The 27,952-nt window shown below is 45.1% G+C and overlaps 1 protein-coding gene across 2 annotated transcripts; it reads right to left on the reverse strand.

The window, feature by feature from the left end:
• Positions 1-142: 142 nt before the first annotated feature.
• Positions 143-27,885, reverse strand: epn2 (epsin 2). Of its 2 annotated transcripts, none has more exons than XM_071896798.2 (10): positions 27,747-27,885; positions 18,750-19,504; positions 17,530-17,684; positions 9,953-10,065; positions 9,632-9,736; positions 8,651-8,795; positions 7,973-8,122; positions 7,409-7,438; positions 5,468-5,695; positions 143-3,958 (listed from the first exon to the last, which is right to left on the reverse strand). In XM_071896798.2, exons 2-10 carry the CDS (start codon positions 19,178-19,180, stop codon positions 3,612-3,614), a joined length of 1,704 nt encoding a protein of 567 aa, XP_071752899.1. In that variant the 5' UTR covers positions 19,181-19,504; positions 27,747-27,885; the 3' UTR covers positions 143-3,611. The 2 variants fall into 2 exon arrangements, with proteins under 2 accessions (XP_071752899.1, XP_071752898.1); XM_071896797.2 differs by having other exon boundaries at positions 7,346-7,438.
• Between the last annotated feature and the right edge of the window lie 67 nt (positions 27,886-27,952).

A 27,952-nucleotide genomic window follows, 5' to 3' on the forward strand; every position in this document is an offset into this window, starting at 1 on the left:
CTAAAAGAAGTAAAGCCCAGCAAAACTCACTCACTGTGGAGGATTTTCTTCCTCTTTCTCTCCTTGTGAGGACATTTGGTTTAGAAATACAACACACACACACACACACACAAAGCAGCACCAGACACAGGTGTTACAGAGCTGAAGTGATACACATTTTATTTTGAACCAATGCAGCTACAGTTGTCATCGTCGTCCGTTAACGGTTGGCGGCCTGCTGCGTTCGTTTTTCTTTTTTTTTAGATGCTGTTAAAATACCACGGTGACTTTCCTACAAAAACCCATTACACAGAATAATAAGGTATACAGAAGAACAGTATGTTACAATAGTACAAATGATAAATTATATTATACAGTTATAATGCCAACGAGTTGAGCACGTATCCGATAAAAAAAAAAAAAAAAAAAAGAAAAGCAGCCTGCTCCCAGTACTATGAGAAGGGTAAATAGACAGAAAACATGGAAAAGAATAAAGGAGGCTGTTTATGCGTACGAAGAGACAGACGAGTCCATAATGTCAGTTAGTCCTCTTGATAAAAGCATAGTGAATACATAGTAACACAGAGAGGAGCTAGCTACACACGGGGCCACGCTTTCACTGCACCATGTGCCACGGTTGTGAAACGGCAGGAGTGTTGAACTGAAGTTTTATCCAACGGTTTCAGAGTGCTGAGAGTTTTGAAGACAGTACGGTAGGTTTTTGTATTTTTTGCGAGCTGTTCCACAACCGCTGGAGTAAAATGGGACATCAGGCCGCAGTGAAATCAAGGCCAGTGAGAAAGTAACAGACACACTGTCTTTAGCTAGGATATCATAGCATCTCAATAAACAAGACTCTGTATCAGCAAAACTAAGTTTGCACAACAACACACGTCAAGCGTTAAAGTCTTTTTTCATCTTTTTTTCCTTTTCTTTTCCCCAATGTTTGCATATATTTAGTTTAAGGATAAAATGCTTGCTGGTCTGCGAGGAAATGTCGCGCCCATTCGCTCCAGGACCCCCATACATAATCAGTATCGTCCCCATCCTCGGCATCAGCATCATCATCATCATCATCATCATCATCATCATCATCATCACACACACGCTTGGAGCTGCCCCTCCCTTTGCCTGAGAGAAAAGAAGGTCTGTACGAAGTGGGAATATCATGGGTCCTGCGGCGCAGCGATCATACTGCGACAGACCAGGAGAGGGCGCCAGCTCACACCAAAAGAGAAACAAAAAAAACAACTCATACAAACCCCTTTCCACAGTTATAACATTGGCAGTGACATCAACAGAACTGAAGAGGGGGGGGGAAGGAGGAGACGTGACCTACAGAAGCGGGAGGGGTCTAAACACCGGAGTCATTACATCGTCATTAGCATCATTTCCATTCCACTTCCCTCGACCCAGAGAGGAGACAGAAGCAACTCGCTGCCAGTAATTGTTCTGATATCCAGCCAACAAGAGCGAACCCCCCGAACTGTAAAATAGCTGTGGCATTTAAAAAAACATAATAATGTGGAGTCTTATCATGAGCGTCCAAAAAATTCTGTTTTATGTCAGTGAAGTGTGACCCCCCATCGTTCCAACTACAGCTCCTCCCAAGTCACAGTCGCTAGGACTTTGGTAACAGTTGTGCTTCTAGAGAAGAGAAATAAATCGCCTACCACCCCATAGGTAGAAAGAACGACAGTAACAGAAGATAGAAAGACGAAGAGAATGAAGGTGATACATGGTTTAGCTAGTACACAGCTCCAAAACTCTGATTTACATCTAAGGAGTAAAATAACAACAAAAGTAATAAACAAAAAAAACAAGAAAAAAAAATAAACACTTGCTTGTTTACATGATGCCAGGTCTGCTGTTGTTTGCTGTGGGAATCCCTGTGCTATCAATAGACCAACCTGTGTGTGTGTGTGTGTGTGTGTGTGTGTGTCCAAAGGCTAAGGTTCTTGTAGGTAGATTAGCCACGGTAAATCCACTTGGAGACAAAATCTCTCCCATGATGCCGAGTGGCTAATATGCCCTTTACACCCCCGAGCTTTCTTCGCAACCCCATCGCCGTAGTAACGGCCCTCGATATGCGGTTGCACACGTGTGCGCACACATACACACATTTAAGATCACAAGCACCTACATTACCCCATGGTTTGACCTGTGTGTGTGTGTGCATAAGAAACAGTAACAGTAAGTCAGTTCTCTCTTTCACTTGGCTCTATGGGAAATAGGCAAGCTAGCTAGGTAAAGTACACTTGGAAGCTAAACACGCCTTTCTCACTCACACACACACACACACTGACCCCTCCCTCTTCCCTTTGACCCTAAAAAACAAAAACTACATTTCCCATGACCACTCACTGTGACCGTGTGTTCTGGGCAGTAAAATACTGATGCCATCACAGTACGTCTTTTTCTCAAAACACACTTAGGGGAAAGACTGAACAAACATGTCTGTTAGCGTCCGAGCTTTAACAGCACACACACACATACACACCAAAGTTGCATACACACATCGTTATCCACCCCTCAGAACAGGGGTTATCTCCTTTGACCGGCGTTCAGAGTTCATCCCGTGACCCCTGGGGGTCAAAGTTCATGCAGAGGGCCAGGAGGAGGTCGAAGGTGAAGGGAGGTGACCTGACGAGAGTTGTGACTGAGCGGTACCGAGGACGGAGGCGGCGTGTGTGTTGTCGTCTCCGCGGTTTGTAGCGGCTAGCCTCTCTCCCAAGCTAAGGTCTAACGGTGAGCCCAACAGTCACGGAAACAAAAAAACAAAAAGCAAAAGTGTGCAAAATCCCTGCTTAGTAACACACACACACACACACACACACACACACACACACACACACACACACACACACACACACACACACACAACACAGAGCATACACACACACACGCGCGCGCGCATATCTGACCGTCTCTCTCGTCCTTACTCCAGTGTGTGTGAAGTGAACCCCACTGGAATATACACAGTGTAAAAGTACTCAGATGTGCGCTCAAACACTCAAACACACACACACACACACACACAACCAGCTGACAGGGCTTATAAAAGGTTAGCTCTAGTGAAGAGATAAGATCCTGGCGTTAGTACAGTTGGACTCTCCTGTCACAAAGGTCTACACTCCTCCGTAGAAAAAGAAAGGAGTAGTTCTGGAGGGCCGGAGGAAGAGAGAGGAGTGAGGAAGAGGAGGGAAGGGGATGAGAGGAGGAGGAGGAGAGAAGGGACCAGGTCCCGTCCTGCCTCCGTGTAAAAACTGTAAACACCACTGCTACTCCAATAAGTCTGTAGATAGATGTTCATTGTAGTCATCAAAATCATCATCGTCAGATCAGTATGGAACACACAGGACTAGGCAGCTTGTAGCATAAAAGAGAGAGAGACAGAGAGAGAGAGGGAGGGAGGAGGGGATAAGGGAAGGTGGGAGGGGTTTTGGGGAGCCAGGAGGGTTGGAGGAGACCAGTTTGGGACTACGGCCTGGCTAGGAGTTGGTTATAAAGGGATAAACGGAATAAGACGTCTCCCTGTTCGTCTTGGAGCTTCTTAGGGAGCCACAGTGGAAGAGAGAGAGTGAGAGAGTGGGGGTCGTTGCAGCGGGGCGAGTCGTCCCCTCTTCATCCCCTCACAACAGGAAGGGGTTGGTGGTGCCGGGGGGCTGCGTCCCAGCCTGGGGGGGCAGGGCGGCGCTCATCAGCGGCTGGGGCATGGACATGGAGGCCGGGATGCTCACGCCCACAGCTCCCACCCCCACGCCGGGCATCATGCGGCCCATGGGGGCCATGCCTGCCAGGGGCACCATGCCGATGGGCTGGGGCGGCAGGGAGGAGAGGGGCATGGGCTCGGCGATGGAGGTCATGCCGCCGAAGCCGGAGGGCATGGGGCTGACCCGCATCTGGTTGAGGGTGGGGGGAGCCGGCTGGGTCACCTGGAAGGGGTTGGCCTGGGCCGCTGGGGCCGGGGCCGAGCCGCCTGGAGCAAGAAAGAGAGAACAAATGGAAGTTCAGATAAGAGAAGTAGACATAGCTAGTAGACATCTTGAGCTTGCTTCAGCAAGAAGGAGGTGGGTGTGAGGAAGCGGTCTGCAGCTGAGGCTCTGGAGGAGGCACAGTCTGTGGACAGCTTCACATGAAAACTGACAGCATGCAACTGATAGTTCCAGTCCTGTTCTGATGCTCTGAGTCACTGTCACAGCCTTTGTAAAATACCTAATAACCTCACACCTGTAACCAAATAACAGTAAATTGTAATGCTCTGGAAACTGGAAATCCCCATTCATATCAGTACTTAAAATGGGTGATTTTGAACATATCGTGGGGAAAAATAAACTTTTTCAAAGAGTTTGAAAAATCCCAGAATGAAATCGGCACAATTACAATATTACTTAATGGAAGAATAATGTTTAATCATTATGTAATTATTGAGTGAAAGTGAAACCGTTATTGAATGTTTGTGTTCTTTTTTTAATATTACTATGGTGTGTTACTGCCATTTTATCAGAGCAATAAGCCATAACAGGCTCTGCTTCTTCCCTGTAAAAGCATGACCGCTCGTGGCTTATTGTTTAAGCGTACATTTTTAGCATTGCTTTTACTAATATGCCCCTAATGAAAACACTGAATTCAGTGGTTTTACAACTTTCCTTTGCCGTTACAAGTGCATCAATAAAGTCTGATTGACTGAGAACTGACTTTGCAGCCAATCTCTGCACATAATAGGTATAGTACATCTCCATTTCCGCACGTCTCTGCCCACCCACTGAACCCAGACAGGAGGTAACAGGTAGTATGGGCTGGGCAGAGGTGATGACAAGTGAGTCAGCGTTAACGCGCGTGTGATGGGTGTGTCTGCCTGCGTGTTCCTGAGATGAAGCCAGGAAGGCTGGCCAGGTCTGGTGTCTAATCGGTACAGATTAACTTGTGTGTGTGTACGGATGCCATTGTGTGTGTGTGTGTGTGTGTGTGTGTGTGTGTGTGTGTGTGTGTGTGTGTGTGTGTGTGTGTGTTTACATGCATCTCTCCCCCTCTCCCTGCTACAGCTAAGAAATGGGATAACTGATGGTTCAGGCTGAGGAGATTTGGCCCCTATTAACCTCTGTGTGTTTACCTGCCATCAGTCTGTACACTCTTATGAAACGTTAATTTCCTAAACCCGACACATCCACTAAAAGCAAAACATCATTACTCTAAGCTCATCATTCAATATCTCTAAAATATAGATGACATAGTATGTAAACATGCTATCAAGTCTTATGAAGAGTAACAGTAGGTGTCACTTTTGTTTTACATATTTGTAGGTGTATATGACGTATATGATGGAGTATATGATGTAGTAAACGATGTATAACAAGTATGTATATGACCTAGTACAGGATGTATATGATGTGTATGTATATGATGGTATGTAAAGGCCTTTGAGACCTGACTGTGATAAAGGGCTATATAAATAAACTAGACTAGACTTCTTCCAAACTTTCCCCACCTGTTGAAGCCAAGAATGGGTTGACTATGGGTGCGGGCTGGGCTGGTTTGGTCACCAGCGAGTCCAGGTTGACCAGGGCGGCGTTGGGACCCAGGAAGGACTCCGGGGTCTTCCTGGTGGGGTGGGCGCCGATGGAGCCGGAAGTGGGCAGGGGGTCAAACAGGTCCAGGCTGCCGCTGCTGGCCAGGCTGGCCTGGGAGGGGAGAGAGGACGCTACGCCCCCATCGCCTGAGGAGCAGAGAGCAGCAGTAGCGGTTGCGTTACGTTAGTATTTGAACTTCTCTGTTCAGTGGGGGGGAAATAAAGAAATAAATAAAAATCACTGGAACCGTGAGCACTGGAAGAGATTATTTCTTATCTGATGTGACGTATGAAAATGAAAAAGACGGCTTCGATACAGGGACAGAGACAGGTACATAGGACAGGTTAACCCCGAGTTTTACTGAGTTTTAACCCGAGTTAAATACACCTGTATTTTTAGTTAAAATGGGCTAATAAAGTTCCAGAAAACTTCAATTTTACCCACAAGGTAGACTCTTCTAAAACGTTATATGCAATATGCTAAATCCACTCTCACAGGTCCACAGGTTATCGTCTCTCACACACAAACGCAGGCAGTCACTGTGAAATAATATTGATTTGATGCAATAAAAAAGGACCAGGAAATGCTATTATGCGAGCACCGCAGAGACAGGCAGCCTAGCTGTTTGTTTTTGTGGCAGCCATGAGACAGCAGAGGAGACTTTTATAAATGCACTCAGACGTTCACATGCACAAGCCCGACTGCCAAAGATGGAAACTATCCCAGATGGAAATTGTCACAGGAGCCGAGATGTATAGGAGCCGAAAAGACTTCTGACAGTGTGCCTGAACACCCAATGACTCCTGCACATTTCAGCCCAGTTTCAGAGTCGATTCAACCAGTCATATTTCTAGAGCAACTCATTCAGCAGAGACCTCATTGACCTCATTGAGGCTCCTGTCCTTTGCAGATCAAGAGGCAATGAGGTGGCCTGGTGGTTAGAGAGAGATCGTCCTTTCTGGGAAAAGAAAAACATCCCTGTGTTTGTGTTTCCTTCTGTCCTCGTCCTTGACCATATCAGAGGTGTTTGTGTCGAGCTGGAGCAAAAACGTCTGACACCAATGTCACCCTCCAACAACCAGAGACTGCCAAACCACATGAGGAAAACATTCAACACGCACACCTGGGCCAGACTGTTTCCTGAAACCCTTTCGCACGCAGAAACCAGCATGGAGTTGCAAATGGGTGGGGTTTGATATTTTGTTGGTTCTGATGAACCAGACAAGATGGGCAACTGATCTGAAAGGGATTTCATAAACTGGTTGACCCAGGTCTAATGCATTTAAGCGATACATAAAGGCTACATTAGACTGCACCACAGTGACATGGGACCAGACCAGGGCAAAAAGCTATTTTCTAAGGAATTTGATATGATTATAGTGGTATTTCTCTTAATCTGAAGTGGAAAAGCATCAAAGTTTAAACATTACGGTGGTTGTAACACTGCTCTTTGCTCAGGTCTGGTGATATTTGCCTACAAAGACAAGACATATAGTGTGTGTCTGTGACCTGCAGAAATCTTGAATCTTCAAAAAGTCAACTTTAATGCCCCATTAATGATCATGTATTGTAACATTTCACAACACATATTCAATGGTCTGCTCGGTCCGGGGATTAGAGACCATCCCATAGCCAAAAGGTCACATTTTTGATCCCTGCAACACTGTCAAAGTGTTGGTAAACACTTAAAATGCAAAAATATTGAGAGATACAGTTGTTTCTGCAGGACGCTGACACACAGACTAACACAGACTCCGTGAAGTGTCATTAGAGAGAGACGAAGACAGGGTGAGTACCAGTCGGGACAGAGGAGGAAGAGCGCAGGCTGTCAAACTCTGAGAAGTCCTCTTTAGACGTACCGTTGGACGCACTGAACAGGTCAAAGCTACCTGGAGGGGGGACAACACATGCACACACACACACACACACACACAGAGACACACACAGATGAACACAAAAATACACACGCATAATCACAGAAACGCACAGCAGGTACACACACACGTAGACAGATGGAGACAGGCAAACACAATTTTGAATAGTTGCGCTGGTGTAAAAGCATTCATATTTGGCACTTGGAGAGTGCAAAACCTCTGCCAATGCTGAACAATTCTCCAACTTGCTGTTACACCCAAACACAGCATTCCTATCACTTAAATTTGAATCAAGTCTCTATCCCCATTTTGTAGTTATGGCTACAAAACAATAATCATCTAATGGCATAAATCCCAGATCTGGATCACTACCAAAATCGAATCAATTGTTCCTTGACCCAAGGCAGATCTGAGATATCCTGCTGACAGACAAAGTAACTAACAGGGGTGAAAACATAGTTGGCTAGTAGAACAGTGAAAGTGGCTGGTGAATTTTGTGGATGAGCTACCGACTGCCGCCTGTAGAGAAAAAAAAGCTATTTTTTTCACCTGCGTTGGAGGTCTTGGGGCGGGCGGCCGCGGAGCTCCAGGGGTCGGCGGCAGGAGCGGGGTTTGCCCAGGGATCGCTGCTCTTCATGGGGGGAACAGAGGGAGGAGCGCCCCATGGGTCCACTGGGGCTGCCTGCTTAGGGGCAGAACCTGGGGGAGGAGAGGGGGGGAAACAGGGGACGAGACCAGAGAGAAAGGTAACATGACATGAGAAAAGCAAAGTAGTTTCATAAGGTTATGATAACCGGCATGTGTGGTGTGTATTAAGTATGTTATCTTATCTAAAACTACCGCTCAACTGTCCCTCATCTTCTTTTCACCTCACATATTTTAACATATTCCTCTCCCTGACCTCCTTCCCTTCGTCGCCTGTCCCTCCACACTCTATTCCTTCACAATACACACACACACCACCCCACACACACCCCACCGCCCCCGTCTCCTCTCCGTGCAGTAATGCCGCTGGGCCAGTGGAGCGGCATTCCTACTTAACAAAGAGTCACAGTGCTGAGAGCTGCAGGTGGAGAGCAGAGATGAGACGCACTCCCACAGAAACAAACACAGCAAACAGCAACTCATCCGCACTCAGCACACAAACACTTCCCTGTGCTTGACACTCTGCTTGCATCCAGATATCATATCATATCACTTCCAGTTAGTGTGTGTGTGTGTGTGTACCATAGGACTGCCAGGGGTCTGCTGGGGCAGCGGCGGCAGCCCCGGCGGCGGCCCCAGCCCCGGCGGCCCCGGCACCCCAGGGGTCGGGCCTGGGCCCGGAGCCCGGCTCTGGAACATCCATTAGATCCATCAGAGAAGACTGGGGCTAGGGAGAGGGAGAGAGAGAGAGAGGGGGAAGGTATAGAGGGAAGCGAGAGAGGGGTGGTAAGTGGGTGAGGAAGAAAGGAAGGAGCAGAGAGAAGGTTGAATGATGAATAGAGGAAAAAGGTATACAGAAAAAAGAAGAATGGGAGGAGGAAAGATACAGAGGGAATAGATGAGGAGAGAAAATGTCAGGATATCTTATATCTGTTGGCCAGCCATCCTCAGCAGAATTATGTGCTGAGACAAAACAATAACCATTTGCCAGCATATGAGGCTAAAAGGACTGAACTACGTTGCTGTAGATAAAAAAAATTCACATGGATGAATGTGTGAACAGGCTTTTTTTACTGTTCACTGTCATAGCAATACAGAGTAAACTGCAACAAAAAATAAATGAAATGCATTGTTGTTTACTTAATTAGAATTGCCAACATCTAATGCCCACGTCAATATTGGGAAATTGAATTTAGAGCACCTGCTGTAGATGCCATAAGTGCAGTAAAACAATTTTATTCCTACGAATAATCATCATGAATAGTCATTGTGATCCCAATATTTAGCAAAGTAATCAGTATTATTGTTTTCAGCCCTACTTCAGCATCACTTTAGCTCAAGTCCGGTCAGCCAGCTATTCAGGCAGGATAACGATGGGCAAACTAGGCAGTCTGTTGCAAGTTAGCGGTCTCATTACTGCTACTGAGGGGGCAAACGGGGTCAGACAGAATATGGGGATGGAGAGAGACAAGGCTATTTCAGGGCCACGGTTATGATAAAGGAACAACTGAGTCACTCCTGTCTTTGTGTGTGTGTGTGTGTGTGTGTGTGTGTGTGTGTTACCTCTTTCTTCTTCTTGGCCAGTTTCCCTGACCCTGGTCCCTCCTTCTTGCTCTCCTCCAGGGCCATCTGTAGTCTCAGGTCGTCTCCTCGGCGCATACGCTCCTCCTGAACACACAACCAGAACAGAATTAGCACAGAGTTGCAGGATAACGTTCCAAAAACGTTATACTACTTAAGATCATCAAAAAAGGTTCACATGTGCAACTTGAGATTCAACGTAGGGGCGGGCTTACGATATTTTAACTGATATTTACAGGTCTGCCATGTTAGTTTGAGTGAATGTGTGTGTGTGTGTGTGTGTGTGTGTGTGTGTGTGTGTACCTGCTCTGCAGCCTCTCTGCTCATGGCCAGGGCCAGTTGCAGCTGTAGCTCCTCCTCTCCGCTGGTCTGAGGTCTGGCCTGCTCCAGCTCTGAGCCCGCATTGGGAGACGTGGCTGCAACACGCACATTCACAACGCATGTTAACATCACTGACACATGGGACTCCATCGCATATATCATCAGACATAATAGTGAAAAGTGGTTTACTGGTTTGAGCAAGTGCTTCAAAACTAAGAACTGGTATAACACATACACACATCACCGATTATATGAACTATACAGGCCAAATGAAGCTGATGTTGATGGTCTAAGCTTTATCACAAACACATAAGGCCTTTTCGAACCAGAAGACACCCTGGGTCACACTGAGCATGGTGTGTGGCTTAGAAAGATGCATCTGCAGCCATAGTACCATTGCCCCCATCCCACACACACACACACAGATAAAGTGGCAACAACTGTACCACCGCATAGTAGCTGTGGAGAGAGAGGGAAGCAGACAGAGACAAGGTGTGAAACAGTGTGAGTTGCATTTGTACTGATATTGGAATATAGCCTCTGTGTGTGTGTGTGTGTGTGTGTGTGTGTGTGTGTGTGTGTGTGTGTTGCAGGCCTTTGGCTAGCCTGTGAAGGAGAACATTTCCCTTCATCTTATTGGATTAGATCAGGCCATGTGGCAGCGCAGAAATACACACACACGCACACACTAGCCATGTGGCCTATGGGTAGGAGCAGCGCACACACACACACACACACACACACACACACACACACAAAAAGGCTATGCAGCCATGGGGAGAGTTAACACATTGTAGCGAGTGGACGTCAAGAGGCAATCACAAAGGTAGCCTCGAGTGTATTGTTTCATTCCGAGTATGACTGCGTGTGTTTATGTGCCTTTATGTCTGGAAACAGTGACTTTGTTGTTTCCGTGGGAACCGTGGCGGGGGAGGTGATGACAAGGCGGGGTGACATCATCATATCACGCTTCCCATCCCTTCTGGATGCTGTCTTTTCTCTCTATATAATCCCTCTCCTTCTGCTCCCTCTTTCCTACTCTCCTTTCTAAGCACTATAAACGAACCAATTAACCAACCTGTATACATACATGAAAAAAGCACTATGATTTGTAGCTGTGTGCAGGTTGGGGGTGAGGAAAGGGATTTCTACAGTGGATGAGTAGGGTTTGCTTGGGCTCAATTGAAATCCAAGGTAACAGAGTTTGTCCTGCATTGTAAAATCTTGGGCGGGCCACCTAAGCGTCATTTTGAGCCACTTAAGGACATTTTTTAAAAGTGAATTTAAATTGGCTTGGGAATTGCATTTAAATAAAAGCTTTTTTAAGAGGGATGCAAGTGCTGAATGGCGGTGAAAAGCCAAGGGAACGTTGGAAGTGTCCAGTTAACACACTGACCAAAGTGAAACACAACGGCTATGATCTTACAGTGCTGTTCCTGACTGATAACTGGTTCCATTACTTTTATTTATTTTTCATATGGAAGAAAAGCAATTGCAGCAACTAACTTCAGACAGTCAAGCCACTCAGTCAATCACATAAATGAATGAAAGGGAGGCGCGAGCAAAGCGATCAAGGACCAATAGAAATGTATTTTTGTTCCTAGATTAAACTAGCTGGATATTGAGGAAAGTCACGTGACACTGCTCCATGTACATGTACCCAATGCCTGGGTAGTACACATAGTTTTTTGTATGTTCTGGCTACACAGCTGAGGAATTTGTTCATTTATTGGATGTTCTAAATAGACAGCTGAATAATTTTTATTATGCATACACTATTTCCCAAATAAGTCAAAAGGAGAAAGAAAAAGTAAAAACAAAAAAACATTTGGGGGGGAAAAAAAGACTTTGTCCTGGCAATGGCAATCATCTTTCATAGAATCAAAGTGAGAGATCCCAGGCTTGTTGGGAACAAATGGAGTGATAAATGAATATTGACAAACTGATGTGTCTGTTCTGGTCCTGTTAGCCATGGAAATATAAATACAACTGGATTTTAAAAGCTAAGTGTTTGGGTGATAAATTGGCCGTGATGACAAAGCCAGGCCAGCCACCACCTAAGCCTCAGTTTAAACCAGGAAAACCCTGGTATATTTCAGTTACAAGGCTGTTTTATCAGTTTTTTGTGGTTTGTGTTGAATAAAAGCGTTTTGCAATTCAAAACACAGCCAACATCTTTGTTCCATCTTGTCCAGCCACCTCAACACCACCTTTCTAGAACTCCTTCTGCACTTTCATTCAAATTCTAGTTCTCCAGCTGTAAACTTTCTCTCTCTTCTCCTCCGTCTGCCTCCTTTCTTTTCCTTCTCTTTGTTTCTGCTCCATAGAACAAAGACTAGTTGTGACATGCTCTCCTGATGATGTGGACACTCCCAAACACACACACACACACACACACACATACACACAGTAGAGTGATATGACGGCCGCTAAATATTTGGGAAGTTGATGGACGTTCTTTAACATTGTGAAACAAGTTCTGCTCGATCATAAACATCGGTGCCGCATTGTAGTTCATGTGCGCTGCGTTATACAGGCAATTTTAATAATTTCCTCCTCGCTTATAATAACTCAGTCATCATCACTTATTTCCTAAAAAGTAAGCAAATCTTATGTAAAAAGTCAGCCAGAGAGAGAGAGATGTAAAGACAGAAGCACAGACACCAAAACAACCCTAGAAGCCAGTCTGACATGAATCCGACTCAGGGGGAAACACTGATGGGTTGGTTTCACTATTAGACACAGCTACCTTTACAACCTCTCACTTTGACTAATATCCTCCTAGCTTCTGAAGAAATCCTTAGGACAGGCTTACAATAGCAGATGTTCCATACAGATTACGCAATAAATCTCCATCAGACACATTTTTTGACCGGGGCTGACTGCACATCACTTGAAAAGGAGATGCGTTAAAGGAGGACTCGATGCTAGGATGGCTTGGCCTAATAATTTGTATGTTAACATGTTTCAGATACAGGCAGTGTGTTTGATATACATTTAGGGACCTATTCAAGTGTTCCGTGATAGGGAGAAACACATATACGTCATCCGGAAAGATTATTTAAGGGAACGGTAAAAAGCTTTGCATGATATTTTTGGGCACTAAATTTTCCTTTAAGTAGTCGAAAAACAAACAACACTATGCTGAGGTGGGCGATTTAATCTCGGGAAATCCCTGTATAAAGCTGTGACTTCAGGTATTAAGCCTACTATGCGCTGATTAGGTCTTAATGTACTAGAAGCCCATTTCCTACCCATGACTCATGACAATGACCAGCCATCAAAACACATTACTGAAACAGGATGCCCATCATAACTTACAGCAACGTACGCAATGTCAACATGACTAACATCTTCGAACAAAAGATCATCATAATCGGAAATTATTCAGATTGGAAAGAATTGGAAATGTTTTAGACTCAAATCTGGCTCCTTGTCTCCTCTCCTCTCTCCTTAGCTCCTTGTCTCCTCTCCTCCATCCTCAGCTCCTTGTCTCCTCTCCTCCCTCTCCAGCTCCTTGTCTCTTTTCCTCTCTCCCTAGCTCCTTGTCTCCTCTCCTCCCTCCCTAGCTCCTTGTCCCCTCTCTTCCCTCCCCAGCTCCTTGTCTCCTCTCTTCCCTCACTAGCTTCTTGTCTCCTCCCCTCCCTCCCCAGCTCCTTGTCTCCTCTCCTCCCTCCCCAGCTCCTTGTCTCATCTCTTCCCTCCCTAGCTCCTTGTCTCTTCCCCTCCATCCCTAGCTCCTTGTCTCCTCTGCTCTCTCTCTAGCTCCTTGTCTCCTCTCCCCTGCTCCTTGTCTCCTCTCCCCTGCTCCTTGTCTCCTCTCCCCTGCTCCTTGTCTCCTCTCCCCTGCTACTTGTCTCCTCTCCCCTGCTCCTTGTCCCCCTGGCTGTGTGTCTCCAGGGAAAGGAACCAAGGGGACCAGGGGTAGAGGTGTGTTTGGTTAGCTGGTGGGACATGAACCACGGCCTGAACATCGGCTACATTCCACCCTGCTTGCCTTAAATGGACAGCGGACACAGACCAGTACCAAACCCCTACATAGAACGAATGTAATCCTACGCAATACGTTTGAATTATAAGGTTCCATCTGTTATTTTGGACAACAAATAGTCATTTCTATAATGGAACGGTACAAATAGCTCTCTAAATAGGTCTTATTTTTCCAGATTTTTGAAAGTGTATATATTAAAAAAGGATATTAGTCTTGGCCTGTGGGATGTAAAACTCAAAACACTCAATATCTCAGAACTACTTTGAAAACAGATGGAAGCTTTGGTTCTTCCCACATTAGCGCACAGACTGTCTGCTCTACCATTTAGCAGCGGGAGGTGATTCCTTCACATTTAACAACACAGACGGATGGGTAGATAAATTGCTGTTTTCCCTTACATCTTCACCAATATCTATAATTAACACGCGGGATACATGCAATAAGTTCTCCTATCAAAGGGAACGCTATCCTCCTGGAGCTCCCGTTAAATCTCTCCCTGTTCGGTTGCAAAGCGAGAGGCAGCTTAAACGACAATTAGGCTTAAGCCTAAACAGAAACTAAACTGCAAACACAATAACATAGTGCAACACTTGACAGTAGCTAGACGCAGAAATGCAAATAAACACAACTCGAAGCCGACTGAAATAGAGCAGTTTCTTGCCCTACCGCTGTGGGAATTTGCCATATATGGATAATCGCCATTTGTTGGCATTACTCACAGACACAGCAGCTATTTCTGTGAGTAGAGAAGCTTCTTACAATTTGATTTCCTGCATTTTTTTTTTTACCTTTTTATGGATCTTATTGTTCTACCATTTCCCACATTTGTTTCTGTGTCTGTTCTTTAGATTCTGTTATTCAATCCAGTTTTCTTACCTGCACAAATTACTGTATCTCTTCTTTCTGTATTATTTATCATCATTTTCTGTCACTGCTTTTAAATCACTCATGTCCAATTGCAGCCCCTAAACTGAGCTGTGAGAACTGAGCTCAGGAGAAAGTGAAATGGGTTGAGGAGCACTAGTGTCATCTGTAGTGAGATTTATGTGGTGATAATAACGCATAAGATTTTTATCCCAGGGTGTCAACCACTAACTACCAGCGCAGTCACAGACACTCGGTCTCTTGTCTCCCTATATGGGGAATAAAGTGGCTGTTGGAAATCTGGGGAGCGAGGCAGTTTCTCAAATGAGCATGTCGGATTCTCAAGTGATTTGCGACAGCATTTCTTCATACTTTTCCAGACATTTTGCTCAATTGTGAAAATGTATACTTTTCCAGACCTTTGTGGGAACCGCAAGTGTTGCAATTAAGGGCAGGGGGGGAGGAGGAGAGACACTGTGAGCCACCTGAAGATAAAACAAGTCAACTTTCTCCTACATTTACCACTTAGTGTTCAATGGGGAAAACACCGGGAAGCGTGAAGCCGTCATTCTGAAAAGACCATGTATTTTGAGTTAGTGAACTGCAGCATCAGACTTTGTTTTGTATTTGTATGTTTTGTATTGGGCATTCCTTCCTGAAAGATGTAAATAAAGACTGCTTCCTTTCTGACTTCTACCCTGTCACTTGTGTTGTCTCTGTTGAAGTCCTGTGACAGAACTGCTGCGGCTTGGAACCGCCGAATTGAGCTGAAACACCAAAATAACAAGCCATCATTAAACTGGAGACTAAGAAACTAGAGGGAAATCTGCTTTCGGTATTGGCTGGTTAACCTCTGGGAAACTACAGTCTAAGAATAGTTGTGGGTCCCTCACGCGGGCGCATGTTAATGCATGCACACACACACACAGAGAGGTGTGTGTGTGGGGTGACAGCGTATTTGCAGGTTTCGGAAAATGAAGACTTTTTAACGCTACATGGAATTTAAATTAAGACCAATTTAAAAGCTAAAATAAAGGAACAAAGCTGGCACTATTTGTGAAATGAAAGTGCTGAAAGTATAAATGGGCAGTATAAAAAAGGACAACATAAAATGAATGTGTTGTGTTCAATAAAGCATACACCACTAACCCTGTTCTGAATTAAGCTCCAAGTGCACATGCAGTGCAAAGAAACCTGTCACTGAATGGTGGAAAAATAAGATCTCTAACTATCTTTTAGACATTTTAATATTTTTGAAGGCTTTAAATTCAGACAATTTAAGACAGCCTTTTTGAGGACTGGTGGATACCCTGGGTGAACGGCGACAGTCACACTTGGATGGCTGTTCATTCACACCCGGGCCGAACAACAATACCCGGAAACTTCCGCTGGAATCCCAAAAATCCCCCCCGGCAACGCCCCCAGCAACGGCCCGGGCCTTGCTCCTTATTGGCCAGCCTCTCGTTCCCGTTTGCTCGACTGATGACTCAGCTGCTGGAGCTTCCGCCTCGGAGCCACACACACACACACACACACACACACACACACACACACACACACACACGAACATAATTTGTATGCAGGAATGCGGGCCGCACACGCAAACCAAAAGCATGAATGCACATACGTGCTATACATGTAGGATCCACGCAGGCTAAGAGCACATGCATGTTTGCAACACACACACACACACACACACACAGGCAGACATCTCAGATACACACACATTCACACACAGTCACCCTGCTGTGCACTAAAGGTCGGAGGTCAGAGGTGAGTGTGGGTCTGTGAGGGTAAAAGGAAAGGAGGGCAGGGTTCGCTCTTTCATTTCAACGTTCCCGCCCCCCCCCTTCTCTCCGCTTTCCCCGTCCTTTCCTTCTCTGTTACCCCACTTCCTAACTGTGATTTCTGTTTCTTTTCAGCTCTACCTTCCTCTCACGCCACCGTTCTGTTGTTCCATTTCAACTCCTCTTTTGTGTGAAGTTTTCAATTGCTCTCTTTCTTGCTTCAAGGCCACTGGTTTAGAATTCAACAATGAACTGCAACACAAATGAGCTGGGGAGCGGCAAGTATTCGCACTTTACTAATACATTTATGAGAAGATGTACATGCTTCATTAACAGATAACAGACACAGTCTCTCTAACCCTCTCTCCAACCTCTCTAAACCCGTTTCCATCTTTCTGTCTTTGCATGGTGTCCCTCTTACATCTCTCAATGCCGTCTCCCTCTCCCCACATCTCTCTAATTTGTCTCCCTCTCTCTTCATACTGTCTCCCTCTCCATCTCTCCCTCTCTCTGTGTTTACACATCTCTCTCTCCCTCTCTCCGTCTCTGGAGGGATGAGTGTATCGCTGGGAAGAGCAGATTCTTCTGTCATGTCAAGGCGGTGGGGGATGGGGATGAACTCTGCTTCCTCTTTTGCGTGTGTGTGTGTGTGTGTGTGTGTGTGCTGAGGAATGCAGCCCTACTGCGGGCCTGCGATCCAGAGACAGAATAGGGGGAGGGGCTGGCTTCAGGATGTAGGCCAAAGTTACACCAACTGGGACAGATAGAGGGGAGCAGAATGTGTGTGTGTGTACAAATGTGTATTACGTGTGTTGCCTGAACATATGGAACAAGCATTGGTGTGTGTGTGTGTGTGTGTGTGTGTGTGTGTGTGTGTGTGTGTGTGTGTGGCGTAGAGCCTATAAGCCAATACTCACAGCCGTGGTAGGAGGCAGGTGAGCCCTCCGACCTGCCGTACTCTTCGCTGTAGGAGGTGGAGAGGTTGGGTTGGGACGAGCCCCGCCCGAAGCCCATCTGACTGCTGCCTGTGGACACCTGGGCCATGCGCTCTTTGGTCTTCAGAGCCTGAGACCTGGTAGGACACAAAAAAAGACCACAAGATCAATCATCAGAGCATCATTTTTAGTGCGTGAGACCTGAAGGCAAGGCAACAGTAAACATGTCATAACCCCACGAATGATGCAGTCCCTCCACGGCCGATTAGTGACAAATATGCCACCTTGCTTGTACCTGTAATTGGAGCAGCCCCCCCCCCCCCCCCCCCCCTTCGGGCCAATTAGTGTAATTCTGGAAACATCGCAATGCAGTAGTGAGATGCATCATTCCCCTGAGTTTGGTCAAAATCCCATCTGCGGTGTCTGAGATATCGCGTGATAAAAAGGATGGATGGATGAACTAATAAACGATCGAAACAGGAGACCAACCCAGATTTCATTGTGGGGGACTTTATGATATTATTATTCTAATTATAGAAATTAAACCGCAACAATGGAATAAAAATAGTGACATGAAATCATACCTCAAGTTGTTTCAATTGTAATTCTAATACAAGTTAACTTTACTTTAGACTGTTTTGCCCATGGAATAACCATTGATAGTTCTTTTGAAGAGGGGAAACAAAGGGCTTTTCCAGTTGGACGCATTTTGCTGCAGCACAACTTCTCCTGCTCTCACATCCTAGTAGCAAATAGCAGCATGATTTTCTATTAAAATGTAAGGCAAAAGTAATGTGTGTGTGGATAGGATTAACGTTTACCAGTCTGATAATAATATAATACGAAACATGACATAACAAAGTACTGGTTCTGGAAAAATGTTTGCATAGCACTTCTCAAATCAGTCGCCACAGTATTTTTCCAGTACAGATGCTCAGTTGAACACTGCACAAGATTAACAATCTTCAGAGCTTCAGACCGCAAAAGAACAAAACAGATTTGATTAACTGTCAGAAACCAAGACCTGAAAGGGCAAAATAGAAAAAGTGTCCAATAGTTCCATTAGAGTCGTGATCTGCCAGGACAGGACAGCAGGTCAGCATACAGTTTACACACAAACACAAGACGACTCCCAAGCTGCAGCTACATTTCTCATGTGAAATCTGATTTCTAACGATCCGATTACAAAATTAATGTCTGACCTTTCTCCTTTGAGCCGGTCCTCGTCTTTGAGCAGCACGACCAGCTGCTTGCTCTTCTCCCGGACGTTGATGCCCTGGTCCTTGCCGTCCCGGTCGATGTACTGGAAGTCCTTCAGCGTCTGGATGGCGAAGATGTTCTCCTTGCACTGCAGCGCCACACGCTCCGAGCCCGTCTTGATCAGGTAGTCGAGCAGCGTGAGCGCCTTGTAGACGTGGCGCCAGTTCTTGCCGTGGTCGTTGAGCCGCTTCCAGATCATGCTCATGATCTCGCTGAAGGCCACCACGTTGTAGGTGAGGTCGGCGATCTCTGACATGAGCGAGGACGATGGGCCCCACGGGTCGTTGGACGTGGCCTCGCGCACCTTCTTCTCGGCGTCCGAGTAGTTGTTCACCATATTCTTCATCTGGCGGCGGATGGTGGAGCTCGGCATGGCGGCGGCGGGGGCGGTGGGACGGCGGGAAGAAACACTATGTACACTCTCACACGGGAGAGGAGTTAGACAACGCACACACACACGCCGAGGGTGTGAGGCTTCTGTTGCGCGTCCGTGCGTCTGTGTCCGTTCTCACGGCACGGCGGTGGCGTGTGTACGTGTAAATGTTCGTATGTATGAAGGTGTGTGTTTTGAGTGTGTGTGTGTGTGTTTATGAGGCTTCTCCAGCCCAGTGCAGTGTTCCTGAGTCCTCCAGAACAGCGTCTGTTAAAACCATCTCCACACGCAGAGCGCTGGCTGCACACACGACCACGCCATCACCTAGGACAGACAGAGAAACGGCAGGTTAGTGGAAGGAAGGAGAGACAAAGATAGTGAAGAGAAGCGAAAAAGCGTAACCTTCTTCACGAGAATGTGAAAGGAGAAAATTACACTACGGCCGAACCAAAATACTGCAACACTTCCTCATTCTAATCGGTTTCTGAATAAGTCACCTCACCTGCCGCTTGACAGAAAGATATTATTTATAGCCCTGTAACATTTTCATGTCTCTCACAACCTAAAACTCCACTTTGCATGCTAATTTCACTGTCTACCTAAAAATGACCCTGCATAATCGACCTTAAAGTCTACAGCATTTTATTCAGCCTATCTTACAGCCCATATATCCATTTTCCACAATACTTAGGAGACATTTTCATTTTTTAGGTCTTAAACCAAACATATGAAACAGCTGATCTTGGGTTTAATGTTGGTTGCTTTACTGACAATTGTCACTGTAATCCCAGTTTCCACACCTAAATGATAAACTCATGTAGATCAATCTGTATTTATTGTAGCCACTGCGGCGCCTTACTTTTACAAACTAGACAACACAAGACGTTTCATACTTTCAAACCTAGATAAGCATTTCAATGTAGCTGCATTGAAGGGAGCCTGTCTCCCACACATTATAACACCAGGGTGGTGTGACTGAGAGCTGTGTTTCCACTTTGATAATCTCACTTCAGTTTACAGTAACCTGACGCAATTGCAAATTACAAGGCAGGGCGTTGTGAATGAATAACATCAAGCCAGTCAAGTCTGTGTGGTCACGGTATTCCCAGGCTTTTTTTTAGAAAGCCTTAGGTGGTGAAGTTGCTCGTTGGGTGGGCTATGAGTGCAGAGACAGGGAGAAGTAGTTGACCCTCCAAAAAAACACAAAACACTCAAGAGCAAACACAACGTCAGTGGGAACCAATCAGTGGTTATATTCACTACTAAAGAAAAAAACATTCACACTTACTCACAAGCGTATGTAAAGAGGAAACACAAAACACTTTACATAATATTAGGGGAACATTAGGGGCGTGTGCTAGGTGATGAGGGTGGAAACAAACTTTTTCCACCCATTGGTCACAGTAACTGAATGATTCCAAAACTAAGTTGCCATTTTCAGTATTTAACCAGAAAAGTGGATTTTTTTTCAGTATATTAGCTGGTTACCTGCCAAAGTGCCTGGTTGAGTAGACTCCCACTGACTCCTCTAATCCAGTGTTTACCATTAATTCATTCAGCATTAATGACATGCACTTTGGCGCAATAGAAAACTTGCCCGGCAGGAGGAAAAATGTCTCCTGACGTGAAATGTTGCCATTTGTGAAAGAATAGCACCTATTGTTTTAGAAGAGGAGCCTTGGTTTTGCAGGGGAAATGTTGTTCTGTTTTATTAGGAACCTACCACACTGTTAGTTAACCTGTTCTGAATAAGCCATTTTTTGAGAGTCTGCAATAAGCTGTTTGACCAGTGTTAAAAAAAAAAAAAAGAGGAAAAGAAGAACTATATCCACTTGCCTATGTTATGGTTTTATGTGACTGTGGATGGTTATACAATATTCAACCGCATAACTTGTTCAAATTATTAAATAAAATGCAATTGATGTACCTTTTATAATAGGCCAATACTAGGTGGCATGAATGACAGTAAATCAGGTATAAGTGCAACTGATGATGGCACAAGAAAGACTGAATTTGAGATTCATGTGCAGTTTTACATCTACTTGTAAGTTCATATTTTCTTTAAAAACCTTCCTTGCAGCCCAACTACAACAGAACATTGTGGGAATACATTTACCTGGATTGCTACTGTAACCCTATCATATATTGCACTGTTTCCCACTGAATTGATGATCAGTCTCGTCATATGATAATATTTCTGATCTTAAGTGAGTAAGGTCTGTCTGCCAGACGCTTCACTTCTTTCCCAGCACCATATCAATCCAAATTCAGTATACTGTTCAGCCCTATATCATCACCAGGGCCTCGAGTGAGTAAGAAAGTGTGTTTCCACCCTTTGATGGGCGGCAGGGGAGTCGAACCATTTCCAGTCTGATGATGACGAGAGGAGTGACTGATGACTCCTCTGTCCTGTCTCTAGCAGATCAGCAGCCCAGCTGGTACTCACTTCCTGACTGACACACACACACACACACACACACACACACACACACACACACACACACACACACACACACACACACACACACCAGTATGTGTGTGAATGTAGACAGTCACAGCTATGTAACCTATACACCTAAGTCCCGTATTTCAACTCACTTAAACATGCACACATAAAAAAGACAAAGTAGCACTGACATATAAATGTGTCTAGAACTATTTTTTCCTACTGTGCACCTAGAAATATCCTCATTTTGATGTGAAATGGGGCTGCTTGGAAAGCAAGATCCATTTCAGCGAAATCTGATCTTACGGTTGTGTCTGGGTTGAGATGCAAAGAAGCCACAGCAGGGTATCCATGCATCGACCATTCAGCCGGATTAGCCCATGGTCTAATCAAATTTTTACCTTTATTTATCCAGAGATTGTTTGTTGAGCATGCACTCTTTCACCCTCCCCATCACCACCCTGCATCACATTTGCACAGTTACACACATTCACACACATTCACACATAAACTGACAACTTACCGAATCTCTTAGCTTTTAAATGGTTGTTCTCGGTAATAAAACAAACAGGCAGCTTAGGTTGTGTGGGAGCTATCGAGCCCACAGCTTCTCTGCCTACTACCTAGGAGGGCCCATGGTGAGTTATCCTATTCAGTAATCTGATCCCAGCACAAAGCACGCACAGACATGCCCCGCGACCAAGTACTTTCACAACTCAGGGAGAGTGTTAAAAGTGTTTGGGTGGCTGTCTGCGTAGCCTCTGTCTCGAACGCCACAATTTCAATTTTCAATTTCCAAAGCAGCAAGTGCTTCTGTGTGTGTGTGCTGTGTGTGTGTGTGTGTCTCGTGGAGCTTCCTGCTTAGCTGTGCAATGGAATGACAGCTGAGGGGAGGTGGGGGGGGGTTGGGGGTGTACGACAGTGAGGAAACGAGGTAGGGTGCGTTGTGGGGGGGCAGAGGGGTAAGAAAACAACTTGGCACATCCCGTAAATTCACTTAACGCCAGTGAAATGTGATTCCTGTGGAGCACTGCCCCCCCCCGTCCCTCGCCCACCCCCCCTCTCCCTGCATCCGCATGAATACAGCTCAGACCTAATGACACATCTGCTGCTATAATCACCTATTCACCCATAGCAGACAGGAAGAAGAGAGGAGAGTCTGTCCTGTCCGACCCACCCCACCACCGCCCCCATCCCCGCAGCCCACCCAGCCACCCCACACCCCGGAACAGACCCCCCCCCCCTCCCCCTCCCCCCTTCCTTCAAGCCTCCTCCTTTTGCTTAAAATCACCCAACTCCCAAGCCTCAGAAGACAGCACACAGGGCAGGGCCTGTCAGCGAGTGTGTGTGTGTGTGTGTGAGTGTATGTTTGAGCGTGCATAATCATGTGTCAATGCAGGTTAATCATGTACCAATGACAGAACCGTGAGCCCCTCAATATCCTTGTCAAAAGGCCAGTCTCCCTCCTCTCTGCTAGTATAGGAGCGTAACCAGAAAATCGCACACAAAAACATCTAGATGGAGGCAGGAAAAGAGGAATCTTTATTAGACGTGAATACAGAGTTCTGCTTCACAAATAAACTGAATTGAAAAACTGAATACAGCCTGAACATGACCCGATACTGAACTCACCGCTGTTGACTGACAGCTGAACCTGCCATCGCCACTAGAGGATCCAATATTCATATAAATTCTATATGGCACAAACTGGGTCTGCCAAAATATGGCTAAAATGATAATCCAAATCATTTTGATAGTCATTATAATTATGGTCATTAATCTCAATTTGAAAGAAAGTTATATTACTGCACTTTTTGCATCTCAACCATGTTTATCTACAGTAGGCGATGGTTGAATTTAAATTTCAATAATGCCAAATTCTGCTATTAATTAAAGAAAAGTACAATTGCGATATATGACTAAACATGATTGACTGTGGAGCCATAACAAACAGACTTACACACACAAGAAAGCAATGTTTTCTCAAAAAAAAGCAAGTTGCTTCCACCAGTTTTGGGAACATTTTCTAATACACAGGATCTCATGTAACTATCTCTTGTGCTACAATGCTGCAGAGATAAAATTCTAGTCTATTTACAGCTAATTTCACTTTAGCCAAATGAACAAATCACTTCACATCTAGTATCAAAGAACCATATACTTGCATGTTACACAGCTGTTTGGTGCCTCAAAGTACAACCAGATTTTGCTGAAATCCTTTTTTTTTTTACCAAATAGCCTGACCACCACAAATCATAAATATACAAACTCAGAGTGATGAGGCCAAAGCACAACTTGGTTACTACCTTGCTTTTTCATACACTGGTGGTCGCCACTCCATGGACAGGGTGAAACTGTGATTCCAAACAAAAAGGCAAACACTGCTGGAGAAGATAATGGCCAGCCACTGAAGGACTGAGTACCAGCACTGACTGGGCCTGTCTGACATTCACAACTTTCACATTCACAACACACAAACTCACAACTCTCAAAACACACACAAATAGAGGGATAAAGACCCCCAGAAGGCCAGAGCCTCTGCCTAATGAAGCTACAGTAGAATCTAAATGGAGTCCAGGGTCTGCTACTAGCAGCTTCAGTCCTTGATAAACCCACACACTTATCAATTGCTGCCACCCTGTCTGTCTCATCCCTTTTCTATCGGTGTCTAACTGATACACATAGAGAAGTGGGGTATATTTTTTATGAGGAAAATAATAAAAAGAAAAAAAAAGTTATAACACAGTCATGTCCTGTTCCTAGATTGCCATCCAAACCATATATCTTTTATTGTTAGTGAAAAAAATAATTTCACAAACATTCATTTTGTATTTTTGTTTGTTTGACTTTCTGTTTCCACTATAAAAAAATTGTAAGAATTCATGACTTTTAATGCTTAAAGAATGGCAGCATCACTAGAAAATTAGCTGTACCCTGCAAGTACCCAGCTGGCCCAAGTGTATCTATAATGGCCTAATTGTTGGGGTTAATCTCAACTCGGCCATGGAGCTGTTTGAATGGGTAAGAGAAGAGAAACAAGCCCATGAATGCACTTCATAGCCAAGCCCTCACCACACCTCCTCCACAGTCGACAAGAATAACAACACAGCAGCATGTAATGAGCTCAGTTACATGCTAAGGGGGGAAATGCAAATTAGGCCCGCCTTCCATAGCACAAGCCTCTTTAAGCAAATCACATACTTGAGGTCTACTGTATGTTACTAAATAGTTAACTCAAAATGTACTGCTGGTTGCTGGCAATCAATAAATATTCTATTAATCTTTCAGTTATGGGTCAAAGGCCCTGGGGCAAGGCCTACTGGCAGCAGGGGGGTGCAGTCTAGTTAGTAGGGAGACCACCCTTCAACCACTGTCCTTGAGCAAGGCACTGAAGCACCAGCGCCGTAGATGGAAATATCAGGGCTCGTTTTCCTCCCTTCAGAAGAAGCCATTCGCTGCCACTCATTCATTCTCTAAATACAACTTCCACAGACTTGGAAATCGCCTGAGCTAGATAATCCACCACAGTAAACACAGAGCCTTAATTTGGTTTTGTGTAAGTTTTCTTTATCATTATTTCATTGCACCCGAGTTGAGTGTTTTCACATCAGTGTGCGCATTACGTTCCGCTCTGCTTACAGTTAATCACCTGACACCCGCAGGAAGAAATGCAAGTCTAAGCCAGGAAACAATCCCTGAAAAACATGTCACCATACAAACTTCATTGTCACATCCATGTCTTCTTATTTGGGGAATCTTTGTTAGCCGGGACAGCAGTTCATTTCAGGTTTTACACTGTAAAGTTTGTGTTTTAAAAATGAAAATGAGCAAATGTTAAAAGAAATCTACAGCATACATTGCAAAATGATTGGGGGAAATGTAAACTAGATGTAAACAGTAGTAAATGAGCTATAACTCTAAATGACACCAGTATAGCCTACTCCTTAAAGGGCCTTCTAAAATACAGTTGCTTAGTAACAAGGCAAGGGACCCTGGTCCAGCTGGACTTTCAGGCCCAGGACTTTCGGCCCCTTGATGATGCTGTCACCTAAAGGCATTTGCTGTGGATTTCCACAGCTTGATATTTTGAGTGACTTTTCCTCTACACGGTTGGACCCTCAAAACGTCCAACAAGAACAAAGCGAGTCAGCCGTCCGGCGCAAAACACAACGCCAAGCTGAACATTTCCTGTGTGTGTCTTGGCAGAGCCCAGGTAAACTGCGATTAGCATTAAGGGTTGAGAAGCAGTACACTGGGAACAGGTCTACCTTGCTAGGCTGCAGGGGTAAAGCTGATCTAGAGATATGGAACTTGCACAACCAGGTACCTCTGTGTGTGTGTGTGTGTGTGTGTGTGTGTGTGTGAGAGCGAGAGAGAGAGAGAGAGAGTGCAAAAGAGTGACATCAAGTCATCCAGCCGGTTCTTTCCCAAGACTCTGACTACATCTACAACATTCAAATGACACAAAGGTCATTTATCCATTTCATTCTTTTCAGTTCTCACCAACACCAACTGTAAGCGCAAGCAACATGTAAACAATCCTAAATCACTGCACAGCGCAAGGATTAACTTCCTACAAGTGCAAACTAAGAATCTTATCAAGTCTGACCCAAACACAGCCAAGCCACTGTCCCAAAAGCCCTGCAGTGACTGTGAGTCTGTGTGAACTATGCTGAACATCTAGCTTGTAGTAGCAGGGGAGAAGAAACAAGACATGACACCCCCTTCTGATCGACACGTCATCCGGCCTTTTGTCCTCCCTGGCCCCGAGAGAGACAAAGCAAGCCAGGAACGGGAGGAGGACGGTGATGATGCATCTGTCACCCACTGTGACTGACTGATCATCCTGACAATAGACAAAGCCCTGCCCCTCTCTCAGGCCACGTTTATATGGGCTCAGTGCGGCACAGGAGAGAAAACTAGCATGCATTCGAGGAACAACATCACTGGTTATGCCCCACAAAACAGAAAAGCACTACCATTAGTCCCAAGTATTAGTTGACTAGATGTACTTGTAGCGTTAACTAGGTATAGCACAAGTAAACAGACAGCGCCCACACGACATGAAAATGTCCCTAAAAAGTAGCAATAAGTACACCAGATATTAAGTTTTCCTTGCTAATGTACCTTGTGTCTTATTTTGAAAGTCCAACATTAGCACAGCGCCTCAGTAAACGAAATGGAGCGAAATAAGCTGCTCCATAAAAATAAATCACGGCGCTTCCTTGATCTGATGAGCTGATGTGATTGATAGCAGGTACGCTAACATAGCCTTTAGCTAATGCTACTGTGCTAAACTGCTTCAAGCTTTCTGCTTACCACGTAAATAACTTCTTTAAGAAAACTATTTCTTGATTGACAAAACAACGCTACACGTTAATGTTATCTACGTAACCATATCTAGCGTTACTATACAGTTGGATGTGGCCATGGTCCGGGTTTGGGTAATGTCACTTGAATAAAGCCGGCGGAATAACGTTACCTCAGCAAACTAGCGAGCTACTAACAGTTAACGCTAGCTAGTCAAGTGCAAACTTGCGACAAGTAGCTAACTAAGCTAGCGAACGTTAACTTGCTTACGCTGATATTAGTTAAGTCAGCTCGCTAGAAAACCTGTAACCAGTTCCATGATTTTTCAAGTAAACATTAGATGTTAGTCAGATTTGGCACTGACTCTGCTATTCACACTGTGATATCCGCCCATTACTTGCTTGCTAGTACGCGATCAAAACTTGGCTTTAAAGAAAAGTTGGCCAAAGCTAGCTGAGCTTATGTTAGGTTAGCTAGCCGCGGATCTTCTCGCCCCCCGTAGTTCGGCTAAACAATCAACTGTTGATCACCCCAACAATAGCGGCAACGAGAAGTTTATCTTAACTTGCTATTTGGTGAAACAACTGAGCGTCATCCCCACGCCTAACTTAGGTACACAACCATTCTGGCCAGCTAGCTAACAATAATATCTGTGCTGAGTAAGCCAACTAGCATGCTAAGCTATTTAGCAAACCTTAGCTAGCCAGCCAAGACGAGTACTCGGCGGAGACATCACCAGAGCAAGCTGGAGACAGGACTCCCTTGAAAAACAAAACAACTCCGCTATCTTGGTAGCTGGCGTGAACTTACCATTTCTTTCGAGTTACTTTAGGGTCTACTGTGTATCCAGAGATATAAACCCATAAGTGAGTATCGGCAATTCCCAGGAAAATGTCAAGATACTGTACTTATTTTGGCGTTGAAGGAGCTTGTTGCGCCTCCGCGTAGCTGTGTGTTGCTATGCTAAGCCAGCTAACGGCCAAGCTACACGTATCTCCTCCTCCAGAACATGGCGG

Source organism: Centroberyx gerrardi, chromosome 7 (assembly GCF_048128805.1).
Source record: "Centroberyx gerrardi isolate f3 chromosome 7, fCenGer3.hap1.cur.20231027, whole genome shotgun sequence".
Taxonomy (NCBI): Eukaryota; Metazoa; Chordata; class Actinopteri; order Beryciformes; family Berycidae; genus Centroberyx; species Centroberyx gerrardi.

What these genes read in the sequence shown, in the direction of transcription:
- epn2 (XM_071896797.2), bottom strand. Translation starts at nt 19,180, where the DNA reads ATGCCGAGCTCCACCATCCGCCGCCAGATGAAGAATATGGTGAACAAC. An exon ending in TGGCCAAGAAGAAGAAAGAG is followed by an intron (nt 8,796 to 9,631) that starts GTAACACACACA and finishes CCCTCTCCCTAG; the next exon opens with CCCCAGTCTTCTCTGATGGA. An exon ending in CCCATTCTTGGCTTCAACAG is followed by an intron (nt 3,959 to 5,467) that starts GTGGGGAAAGTT and finishes TTCTTGCTCCAG; the next exon opens with GCGGCTCGGCCCCGGCCCCA.